The sequence below is a fragment of the Siphateles boraxobius genome, unplaced genomic scaffold, assembly GCF_051911475.1.
Source record: "Siphateles boraxobius isolate OS27281-9 unplaced genomic scaffold, OSU_SipBor_1 29, whole genome shotgun sequence".
Taxonomy (NCBI): Eukaryota; Metazoa; Chordata; class Actinopteri; order Cypriniformes; family Leuciscidae; genus Siphateles; species Siphateles boraxobius.
The window spans coordinates 2,619,640-2,632,048 of NW_027508908.1; the positions used below are offsets into that span (position 1 = coordinate 2,619,640).

Here is a 12,409-nt window from a genome sequence, read left to right on the forward strand (position 1 = left end):
CATTATTTACAGCAAACAAGAAACGAGAATGTGTAATACGTTATTAAAACAATAAAAAAAATCATAATATATATATAGTAGAATAAATAATTTAGCAGAAAACATTAAATGCTCTAGTCTAGCAAACACAGATTTCCATGAAAAATTGTCTCCTAAATATAACAGCCATTTAAAGAGCAGCAGTTAAACACATGAAATGGCATAAAGCACATTGTTCACACCTCTTTAATGGTTAAATATCAAATTTCCTGTGTGGAGTGCTGAAGCAGGGGAAAGTTTAAATGATTCTCATAATAACGATATATTAGCAGCACTAACAATACAACCCTGGATATAAAATGAATATTCTCTTTAGCCAAAAACCACTTCCCACCATTAGGATGACTTTCCCCATAATCACCAATCTTAATGGAAACACATTTAAAACACATTTACCTCCAATACACCTGGACTATTACTTAGGGTCTTAAATAAACTATTCATCTCGCACTTCATTCTAAGACAAAAATAAGCCTAAATTTAGTGAAGTATGGAACACTTTCGAGTCAGATCCCAAAAACTTGTTAAGCACAGTGGTTTAAGATTTGGGCCTGGGTTCAAACTCTGACAAGTCTCACTAGCAAGTTAAAATATGATGCAGACGTAAGTGTTTAATAACAAATTAAAAGTCTAACTCTCCAGCAACCTATCACTATAATAACAAGGGGAAAAATGTTTTAGGTTAGTGAAGTATTGAACAGAAAATTTTTCAGTGAACGGTTTTAAAATGGCAAGAGAGTTGAAAAAGAGAGACTGAAAAAAAAAGTGCCCAGAGTTCATACACACACATGCATGCATACACACACACACACACACACAATCCCTCTGAATATTTACAAGTCATGGCTTGACAGAGAAAGAGAGAATTGGAATATTGAAGGAAACGGTGAGAGAAATCAGAGACCAAATTAAGAGAATGTGACGAACACTAGTAACACACACACACACACACACACAAAACACACACGCATCCTCCTGCACCAAAGGCATTGCAACAGTGCCAACTAGAGCAATTACTGTAGCGACTCCCGAAGCTGTCCTTTCTCTTGTTCTTTCCTTGCTTTCTTATGGACACAAAAGAGGAATCTTCGATTTGAGTGTGCGACAATGAAGGCCAAATTTAATAATGATAAACAAAGAGTTTGTGCTGTGAATAAACAATCACAAGGACAAAATAAACACAAAGCAACACAATCAAATTAAATACACAGCTGAACCATAGCATTCTATACAAAGAATGCAGATATTTTTTGCACGCACAACAAATACCTGATTTCAACCTTCAGGCTATTTCAAATTAGATTTCAAATTGTGGTTTTAGTATTGAATGCACAATTTAAATCAAGAATAAAATGAATATGAAAACTATAAAATGCCCTCAACCAGAGCAGCGCATGGAGACTGTGTGCATCTTGAGAAAGGCCCCCTGAGCTCTGGCACGGGATGCCACGGGCACCGGGATTCTGCACGGCTGCCCTGCAGGGTGCCAGTCTCCACCGGGGCTATTTGGAGCCTGATAAAAGCACCAGTGCACACTGGAATTAGCCTGATAAGATAAGACCGCAGTACAGAAGCAAACATTCTGAACGGGCAGCGCGATGGCCAACCCTGCTGGGCACAGAGTAAACCAGTGCGTACGCTGAGCGAGAGACGGAAAGCTTTAAAATTCTGCTGCTAATATTTTGTTAATTTGCTGTTGTAATGGTTTTTAACTGAAAACAGGCCAGGTCTTTTAAATGTTGTTACAAATTTGTGGTTTGTTTGCTGTACTATAACATTAAAATGAATTATCAAAAAAGAAAGAAAAGGCAATTTCAGCTTTGTAATCACAGTATTATGGAGCCGTTTGGCCTGAGTGTGTTTGGCCGATATTGTGTGCGTCAGAGAGAGTGTTAGCCGTGTCAGAAACAGTGTTTGGCAAAGAGTGTATGAGACTGTGCTGGTAACTTATCCATGAATACACACACACACACACACACTCTAAAATGATACGGCTCTAAACCACACTGCCAATGAGAAAACCGGATGGAACTGAAGAACTGAAAAGGCCAGGCGCTCTTTTTTCTTGTAAAAAATAACCAATACACTATATATTTTAAGCACCATCACAAAACAAAAGAAATCAAAATATTATAATCAATAAAAAATAAATAAAAAAAACCCATTAAATAAGCAATGGCAGAAACGGATTAGATTTTTTCTAGACTAGTTATTCACATTTCAGCAGGGTTCCCCAATTAATTTCCATGAATTATTCCAGTTGAGTACTGAATTTGTATTTTTTACATTTCTGAAAGCCAGGTAATAATAATAATAATAATCTGTAGAATTAATAGATTTAAACATCCTTATTAGTGTACAAATGTCTCTAAAAAGCACAAAAATCCTCCTGAGATTTGAATGCAGTTTGATAGGATTTCCATACAGAGCATAACCAGAGAGATTATAAATTCAATGCATGAATTTGCATTATTCTTAAAATGAGTTTTTCATGTCTACAACTACTCCCAGATTTTTCCATGACCGTGGGAACCCAGAGTCTGAAGTGTAATTTCGTCTCTAGCAGCAGAACACAGAAGCTCAAGTGTTTATACGTGTGCTGGATGTGATGATGATTATGGGTGGTGCCAGTGTGCCACCTTACCCTGCATTCTGACCCCTCTTAAATAAACACGTTCAAGTATCAGTAGCTGTAGGACAGAGAAAGAGACGTAACCCACTGACCTGGCATGTGGATGAAGTAGGCCAGGTACAGGTCCAGCTCCTTGACGGACACCCCGATGTGGTGTGGCTGCACACACAGAGTGTGGTTTGAGCACTGCGGGGACTTGACCAGCCTCTCTCCGTCTGTGCTCTCCAGCGGGCTCCCCTTGAACAGGATCACCATCACCAGGTCCAGGCGCCAGACCTTGTCGGCTTGCCGCAGGCAATCGATGCGCCGAATCTTGCCCTTCTGGTCGGGGTTGGACAGCACACAGCATGGCTGCTTCTTCCCCGTGATGGTGAGCACGAAGTCCTCGCGAAACTCCGGCCGGATGTCCTTGCGCAATTTGGCCAGCAGCCGCGACGCCCACTTCTGCTTGATCTCGGGCTTCTCGCCCAGGAGTTCGTCTTTGACGGCGCGCTCCTCGTCCTTGGACATGCGCTTCTCGTGCTTTTTGAAGTACTTGCGCTTGCGGGCCTGCAGGTTGAACCAGGTGTATGAGAAAGCCCGCACGTGCGGGAGGAGAGCCTCGATGAAGGGATGGAATTCATCCTGGAGGGATGGAGAGAGGGAGGGAGAGACGGGAAGCAGGGGAGAGGAGAGGAGGGAAGGGGAGAAGACGTTAGAATTACGAAGCATGAGCCGAACGAGAGAGCGAGTTTGGCTCGGCGACGCTCTGCTAAAGGAAGGTACGGGAAATGTATGAGTGCGTGTTTGTGAGGATTACAAACACACATACACATACACATACACACACACACACACACACACACACACACACAAACATCCGTCATAAGCATCACATAAATACAAATACTGCAACGCTGATGTAGATTTAACAAGAATTCCTAACAATAACTATAGACATTCCATTAAGAAAATTTTTACTAAATTGTAACCTCACTTTTTTTCTTCTAATCTACATTTCTCTTTTTTTACACTGACATTGTTGGCTTTCAAGAGATCCTTTTCTCAGTTCAAAACAGACAATGATGTTTTTGAGGGACAGGCGTAAAGAGTCCGCAACAGCTGCTCACTGTCGCCTGTGCCAAACCGCACAACCAACCCCTGCGACCGCGCGTCCTGATCCAAACTACATCGCCACACGGACACAGAACGCCACAGACAAAACACACAAGACATGCAGCAAACCAGCAAAATAAAATAGTTACCATTCTGCACTTTCATCATAAACTCTGCCAGCCGATATGGAGTGGAAAAACAAGTCAAAAGTCTTCTTGGCACTCAACTCGACACTACATGCCCCGATTATTAGAAGATATACATTTTGTTGTTGTTGTTGCACAAAATTATAAAGGTAAAGAATTTAAAAGATTTCAAAAAGGAAAAATTTTATAAAAATGTCCAGTCGGTTAAGAAGAAAAATTCAGAAAATCTTGGAGGAGCCAAACAGTGGCATAGCTCTGGAGATAGAAAAACAAGAAATTCAAGAGAGAAATATTTAATACACAAAACAGAGAGGGGGAAATAAAAGTGGGAAAAAAAGTTAGCGAAAAAAAAGGGGATTTTCACCAAAATCAAAAATAAAACATACAAATTACATTTGAAAACAGGAAGGCGGACAACGAAACTGCTCGTAATCAAAAAGTATTGTACTCACTGTTAGAGAAAAAACATACACAAATAAATACACAAATACCGCAACAAAGAGAAAAAATGTTTGGCAAAGCAGTAAGTGGTGTTTGTTCAGATATGCGTGCTCTGCATTCGACTCACAGAGAGCGAGAGATAGACAGAGAATGGGAGAGAGAAAGAGAGAGAGACAGAGAGGGGGGGTAGAGAGGAGCGAATGGAGAGCGAAAAAAAAAAAGGAGAGAGAACCGAATCAATGTTGGAAGAGCGCGTACGACCGCTGGCAAACCCGATAGAAGCTTCTTTTTTTCCCCTTTTTCCTCTCCAACTCTATCTCTCTCTTCCTCTCCATGCTCGTTTCCTATCCATTGCCTCAGAGTGTGCCAGCGCGAAGCTGAGCCCACCTATTTGGCACCGGGTGCCCGATCGCTCAGCCAATACGCACGCTTGAAGGGCTGAATGGGAGGGAGGCAAGGACGGAGGGAGGGTGAAAGGAGACGGAGCGAGAGCGAGGGGGGGGGTAGGGTTCGGTCATTGGGTTGGCTCCTTACTTTGCCAAATTAACAAGTTCCTATCTTGTGCAACTGCAAAGTCCAAAGCACATTAATTTTACATGCGCCAATCAGCGGCGCCCGTATTCCATTCCCACCCCAATTTACCTCCATTTTCCCCCTCTTGTTCTCAAGAATTGCACTCAGATGCACACATGTATGCACTTTTGCCATTTTCACCAATACTCTTGCCATTTCCTCCATCGAGCGAGCGAGTGAGCGAGCGCACAGCAGTGTCCCCGTTTGCCCCGTCTCCTCCCTCCATTGAGCGGCGTGTGAACGAGCGGGCCAGAACTCCCAGCAGACGCTACAGACCAGCAGCTGCCTTTAGACTCGCCACACAAACAAAGAGCAAAGACAGACATAGTCACCAGCAGAACAACACTCTCTCTCTCTTTAAACTTCATCTGAATACATGTCAGCATCAGATGCAAACATCCTGACGCAATAAACAGAGTGGTTTATTAGTTGTTGTTTTTAAATCACCACTGGTATTTCCTATTTGAAAGAATTTGATTTTTTTTTAATTAATATTATTGTCTTTAAAGAAAATAATAAATCCCCAATTTCCTTAACACATAATCCAAAGTGTTGACATATTCTGCTTACAAGACAGCAACACCATAGCAGCACTCAACAATTAACTTACAACAATTAGCTTTATGAGTCCAACCACCAAAAAACTTATTTTATTTAAGTATATGTAAATATATATACATACACACATACATACACATCATATTCTTTACCAAATATAATATAAATGCAAAATAATCGCCCGACAAACAAGAATATATCTTCATTTATTGTTAAATATGATGTATTTTTACCAAACTAATAATAATAATAATAAATTCATTTGCAATAATAGCTGGAAATTATGCAGCTTTAATGAAACTCGTGTTTGTTTATAATTCCATAAACATCTTTTGCAGGAAAACAATGACATACTTTTAACTTATTTTTTTATAAATTTTTTTAAAATAACTTATAATTTTCAACCCATTCCACGCGTCCAAGACTGCTGCAAATCAATCTGTCCGTTTCAACATCCTTATAAGTTAGACAGCTAAATTGATCAAATTTCCATGTTTAAATTAGCAGGATTTGCAACAACAATATTCACTACATCACTGAAAACCAAATATATAAGTTTGCACGACACATGCACATGATCAACGAACACCAGACGTAACGACAACACTGCATTGGTCACAGCATCAATCGGCCTGAAACTCTACAACACTAGCACACCAAACATTCAGTGATTAAATCCTGCATTAAACTATATAGCCTACAGTATACAACATATTAAAGGAATTCAGTGGTTGGTCAATCCCTGTTCCCAATGATCCGTTATGATCCATGGGCAGAGCCAGGGAAAATGTTAGCTTGGGCAGATTCACATATCAAGTGATTTAATCTGGTTTAATCCCTAGAATGAGTTTATGCAACATATGCTACTCTTTCATGGCTACGCGACACCTTAGGGCGACCATTAGGCCTACCCGAGACCACCGGGTGAAGAAGCCTCAGTAAACGCAGCGTTGCTTGCATAATAAAGAAAAGTTATACAAAATTCATATCAGTTGACTGTGTACAGAACAAGGTGTCTTGGTATTTTGTTTTGCATACATTTTATAGGCAAAACCGGATTCATTCTGCATGTTGTTGCAGTACTTATCTGATTTAGCTTGACAGACAACAGGTATTGTTTGTGTCTGACAAATTTATTTCCATGAAATAATTTCCATGTCTCCAAACAATGAGTTTGAAAAGTGTTTGCATTAAACACAGGGAGAAAAGGTGTCAGTAACAAGTTCATTGTTCTTGCTTGAATTATTGGTTGGATGATCGCATCAAATCTGGCATTATTTTGAATGTAGCAAACTTGACAGCATGAACTTTGTGTTGTTATCATGTGTTTAAATTAGTACGCAAGCCATAAACGGCATATAAAACGGAGTTAACTCATGTTCCCCAGCAAGCTGGATTCGTTCATTCCCGAATGACCTTATTCAAACTCTTATACCACGGCCTATCTTATCTTTGTATGACACTCTCCACTCTAAACAGCGCCCTTTGTTTTAACCAAGAAAAAAAAAAGTGCTAGAGGAAGATAAAGAAAAGTTTGAGAGAGAGGCAGACAAAAAAGGAAGATTTCTACGAAAGGCTGTCTCGCTCTGCTGCGTACTGCTTGTGTGTTTTTGTCTGTATAGCAAGGCCTACATCTAGAGAAAGAGAGAAAAAGGCTGAGATTGTGAAAAGAAAACTTGCCAGCACACACTCACACATACACTATTTACAGAATCTGTGCTGAAATTGCCTGTTACTCTATATTACACCACACATGAAGTATACACAAAGCCTGTCAAAGTTAAGTGCCTAGCACATTTATGAATTTTGTTTAAATCTAATTTCTACTTCAGTCCAAATGACTGATGTTTGGGGCTTTTTGTAACTGGGGGCTCATCAAATGTCCATTACCATTTTTAAAGGTTTTAGTTTGTATGATTGACCTTTTAGTGTAGCCAACATATGGCTCCAATAACACAAATTTTTTTTGTAAGGGTCTAAGTTTGGCCCACCTCACTGACTTGCATAGAAAGGCTTAGTTATGAACTTATGATTCAAAAGTACCTTTTTATTTTCAAACATAACACCGAATGGAATACAATTCTGGACGAAAAAGCCAATAACGACATAAAATGGTTCCTTGTACATAGAGTCTTACAGTATAGGCTATCATACCTTTGGTCGTCAGTCTGTTCTTTTAAGATTAATGTGTTTTATTCTTTTCCATTTCTTCAACTGTATTTGCCTTCTTTAAAGGCCTATGACCACAACGTACTTGTAAACCGCTAACCCATTTTTTTTTAAAATCGCGTTGGCGGGAGTCCGAGCTCCATCATATTGGCGCGAGACAGAAAAAAAGGCTGCGGATGGAGCGGAGAATAAGACACACGCGGCTGATGCGCGAGAGCTGAGGGATCTGACATGAATTATAGGTAATGCAGTTTTAAAAAATATAGGCTATATAATTTCCCCCTTAAAATATAATAAAACTTTTATTACCATGGGTTTAGGGAGTATGTAAGAGAAAAGAGCAGGAGAAAATAGCACTTCCCTAAAAGGTCAAACCCAGAAATTTTATATTCGTGTAGGCTATATATATATATTTTTTTTTAAATAGCAAACACCACCAAAATGTCATTTTTAACGTACAAGAATGGGGAAAAAACGAAATCGAATAAGGCAACAAAGAAAACAGGCCTACAAAATACTTCCGTGAATTGTAATCCAGCTGAAAATCGTAGGCTAGCCTATCTATTGGGAGCATCCAAGCAGCCAAATAAATAACTGATTAAAATTGTATTTTTTTAAACAATATGTACTTTCCTATCCCATTAGAACAGCTAAATACAAAATAAGATTGATCTTATCCACACACCGATTTCCATAAGCATATTTATTTACCTTTCAGTGCGCTGCCAAGTTGGATAGCAATTAAGAGATCCTCGCCGTTAAAATAAATATCCTAAATAAATAAATATCTATTTTTTATACCGATATATTTTAAAGTAGAATATCTCGACATAGCCTAGCTACTATTAGACCAATAAATATTTTGTAAATAAACACCTTTTAAAATGATGCCACGTTGGATGACTAAAGTGTCCATTTATAAGGACATCCAATTCAAACATATTTTAACAAATTAAAAAACAAACTAAAATATTTTAACAAATTAAAAAACAACTAAAATATTTATTCTATTTTTTTTTAACTAAAATATTTCTTCATCAAGCCTACATAAGAAAAGGCTATGCAAATAGAAAGCAAGCAGCTCGAAGCCTAACTTTTCGAAGCCAGTAACCTGAGGATCAAATAGCAACTGAAAATATTTTTTACTTATACAAACAGAAATCTGTTCACTAGATCTGTTCACTAATAGAGGTGTTTTTGGAGAGCTGTGTAGCTGTAGCTACTTTGTGTGCAATTCGTTAGTTTTTTTATAAACTGATACGTTTCCAAGACGTTTGAAAATATGGGAGTAATTTAAGTGAGTTAAGTTCCGCGAGTAAATAATATTCTTAATGCCAAGGCTACAAAAAAGCTATTGAGACGCTTTTAAATTTTATATATATATATATATGTCAGGCATCGTTTGAGGTTCCTAAGACAGAACCACCCAAATGGATGTCAAAACAAAATGTTGGCAGTCTAAAAAGTAACCTGCACTAGTCACACACACACACACACACACACAATTTTCTGCAAATATTTCCTTGCAAAGCCGCAAAATGAATTTCATATTAGACTATTTTTAATATAAATTCATTTAGAAACTATTTGGATATAAAATTTTACCATTTGATCCATTCAGGTGTCATTCTGTCAATTAGATCGGCTACATGCACATTAATAATCCAAGCTGTAAGAATAACAGTCTGATTTCTATTTAGAGACTCCTGTTAAATGTGTCGGTAGATCAGAGACTGCCTGTGTCAGGCGGCCGGTGAGATCAGCCGGGACTCGGGAGACTGATGAAGTGTAAACTGGAAAAAATGCCGAGACGAGCTCGGCGTGACAGCACAGCATTGCCGCTTACGCAGAGACTAAATACAACCGCTTCGACTGAAAGAAATATTGACAACAGCCTGCTGTGAGCGGAGGGCAGTGAACTCTCCCCGGGTGTGTGTTTGTGTGTGTGTGTGTGTGAGTGTGAGTGTGTGTGTGAGAGAGAGAGAGAGAGAGAGAGAGAGAGAGAGCACCATAGTGGACATCCTCAAACACCATAGTGGACATCCTCAAATGTAAATATACTCAAAGAAATCAAATAATATTTTTAATATTAAAATGTAAAAAAAGAAGGAAAATTTGGGACACCACAAGCTTCAAAAATAGATTTGTTCTCAGGTGACATTTTGAGCCAAGTGGATCTTCTTATTAAATTCAATATTAAAATGCAGTATTAAAAAACTCTACAATATTAAAATGCAAAGAGGTTTCATTTAGGGACAGGGAGAGTGTGTCCACAATTTTTATTTAAAGAGTTAAATTTATTATTTAAAGTGATTTATTTGTCCATTAGAGGTACACATCTAATGCGTTAAAAATATTTGCAGGCTGTCCACCTCTAAGTGTTGATGTTGGCCTGTCCCATCACAGAGCTCTTGACTTTCATAAGTCTATCTAACTATTAAAATTACACAACAATATCATCACTTTGACATCATCAGTTGAGTTTTTTTTTTTAATTCGTTATAGTGAAACTAAATAATTTAGGCTAAATTTGCAGCTTTGATACTAATCCTGGTGCGTGTGTTTTTTTTCAATTTAATTGTTAATTTTTTTTCAAACAACCAATATTTTCACTGACAATTTCATTAAAAAGAAAACATGGAGTTTCAGGCCATATTGTTTCCCTGTTCATGGAAAGTGCCATAGGCGATTATTAAAACTCCCCAAAAGACTGCAATGAAAGATGTAAGCAATATTTTTTTAAATCACACATAAATGTTGCTACTTCCTGACAGATATCACAGAAATGGGTGCATGTTTCAGCGACAGCCCTAGTACACAGTAAAAAAAAAAATTAGTGTCAGTTTCCTGACATGGATAAGTTGATCTCTAATTCTAGCAGAAGACGCTACATCAGTCTTATTTCACTCTGAATTCTCACCTTAACAGACATTTAAAAACTGTAAAGCTCATGAAATGAAGTATCGTGCATGGTGGTGGTGGAGAACCATGGCTTTGGAAAGAGAAATGTTCTCACGCAAGACTGTAAATAATCAACATAAAATGCAACCAGAAATCCAATTGTATCAATGTAAATGAGAATCGTCTGTGGGCGACGATGTGACGCACAAGTACATTAAACAAAACGCTCTATCACAGTCAGTTGCCCACAGCAGAACATATAAAAACTCTTATTTACATGCAAGAGCTTTATCATTTATCGCTGTCTGGTTTGCAAACGATAGAAAACTGAAATCCTAGAATCATCCTGGTACTTCCTAGTCATGATGAGTTCAGTTACCGCATATGCATCTATCACAACCTTTAAATAACTGCAGAGTAATTATGGCTGATATTTCAGCAGCTCCAGTGCCAAGTGCCGGGTTTAAACTAGAGATGTTCGGAGCTCTCCAACACGCACCCTCCACCCTCGCTTTTATTCTCATTCTTTTCTTTTACCTCCGCCACTCCGTGAGGCGAGGTGCCAACCCTTCTCCCAAACTGGGCATCGTGCCCTACCCTTTATGCTAATCAGGCACCCACCACCCTCCTGTCTCTCTGCCACTCTATCTCTCTTTCCATCTTGCTCCTTAACTCTGTCTCTGTCTTGCCCCACACACACTGGTCTTGTCATATGTCTTTTTTCCCAGTGCATTAACACAAATTTTCTAAACTTCTATCGCTCAATTTTTAATTATTCTATCAATCTAGCCCTCTGTCTCACGTCTTTCTATGAGATATCTTCATGCCTCACTGTATTCCCAGAGGATGAAAACCTTCCTCACCAGCCTGTATGGTTATGTGACTATTACACTACCACACTCCTCGAGCACTTCTTCATCAACACATGCTACAGGGCAATTTAATTTTCAAGGGTGTTTACAGTCATTTTCCAAAGATCAAACTGACAAACATGCACTACCCACAACAGCTCGAGTGTACACACACACACACACACACACTCACTTTTCTCTCTCATGCACATCCATTTTAAAGCAAGGATACCAAAATCCCTTTTTTGTCAGCATAAACTATTTACTAAAAGTATTTACATGAGATTGTGAATACTTTAATAATTAAATATGAATGTTCACAGTTCTCTAATGTCATTAAGTGGTCACGGCATGCAAATAAGCAGATTTGCACCAGTTGTTGTACCACATACACACTATACACCAACCCACCAAATGCGGGTGTATTTCAGTAGTGGTGTGTAACGCAGTCACTCCTATAGCACTTTGGCGGGTTGAAGTTTATATAATATACATTTTTAAATTGTAGTCTTACAATTAGTAAATAATTTACTAAGTGCAATGTAATTTTTTCAAAAATATATATATTTTCGATACAAAAATATCTGAAATGCTTCCAATACTCATTTTCAGAACTCCTCTTTTTTTCTGCGCTTTCTCACTCTCTCCGACAGCGAGTGACACATAAACCCGCCTCCCTTCACTCGTGATGAATATTGTTGCTGTTAAAGAGCTGGAATTTCAATGTGCGCGTATTGTGCATAATTTTACTCATTCCAGCAGATTTATGCTCACACCAAAAGAAAACACATAAAGCCGCCTCTCAGTACTAAATTGAGTATACTTTTTCGCTGCTTATTGCACTTAAACAGTAAAATACGCACAAAATAATTTCAAAATGCCGGTCTTGGCCAGTATTCATGTAAACACAGTTAGTTATGTTTTAAGTAAACAGTTGAGAAAGAAAAACGCATGTGTAACAGTATAATGGATCCGTGTGTCAGGTCTTAAAGTGACAGCAGCCT

The 12,409-nt window shown here is 38.5% G+C and overlaps 2 protein-coding genes across 51 annotated transcripts in view; one reads left to right on the plus strand and one right to left on the minus strand.

Annotated features, from left to right (window-relative positions):
* LOC143753569 (tetraspanin-1-like) overlaps positions 1–12,409 on the plus strand; it is a 206,383-nt gene that overhangs the window by 96,860 nt on the left and 97,114 nt on the right. The window lies entirely within an intron of this gene.
* The window catches only part of nfixa (nuclear factor I/Xa), a 98,554-nt gene that overhangs the window by 49,996 nt on the left and 36,149 nt on the right, over positions 1–12,409 (minus strand). For 35 of the 50 annotated variants that reach the window (XM_077246000.1, XM_077245954.1, XM_077245999.1 and 32 more), the window contains one exon: positions 2,764–3,295. In XM_077246000.1, coding sequence (XP_077102115.1) covers positions 2,764–3,295 — 532 coding nt within the window. Of the gene's footprint in view, positions 1–2,763; positions 3,296–3,915; positions 4,719–12,409 lie in introns of those variants that run through there. The other 15 variants (XM_077245989.1, XM_077245996.1, XM_077245995.1 and 12 more) reach the window with 8 other exon arrangements.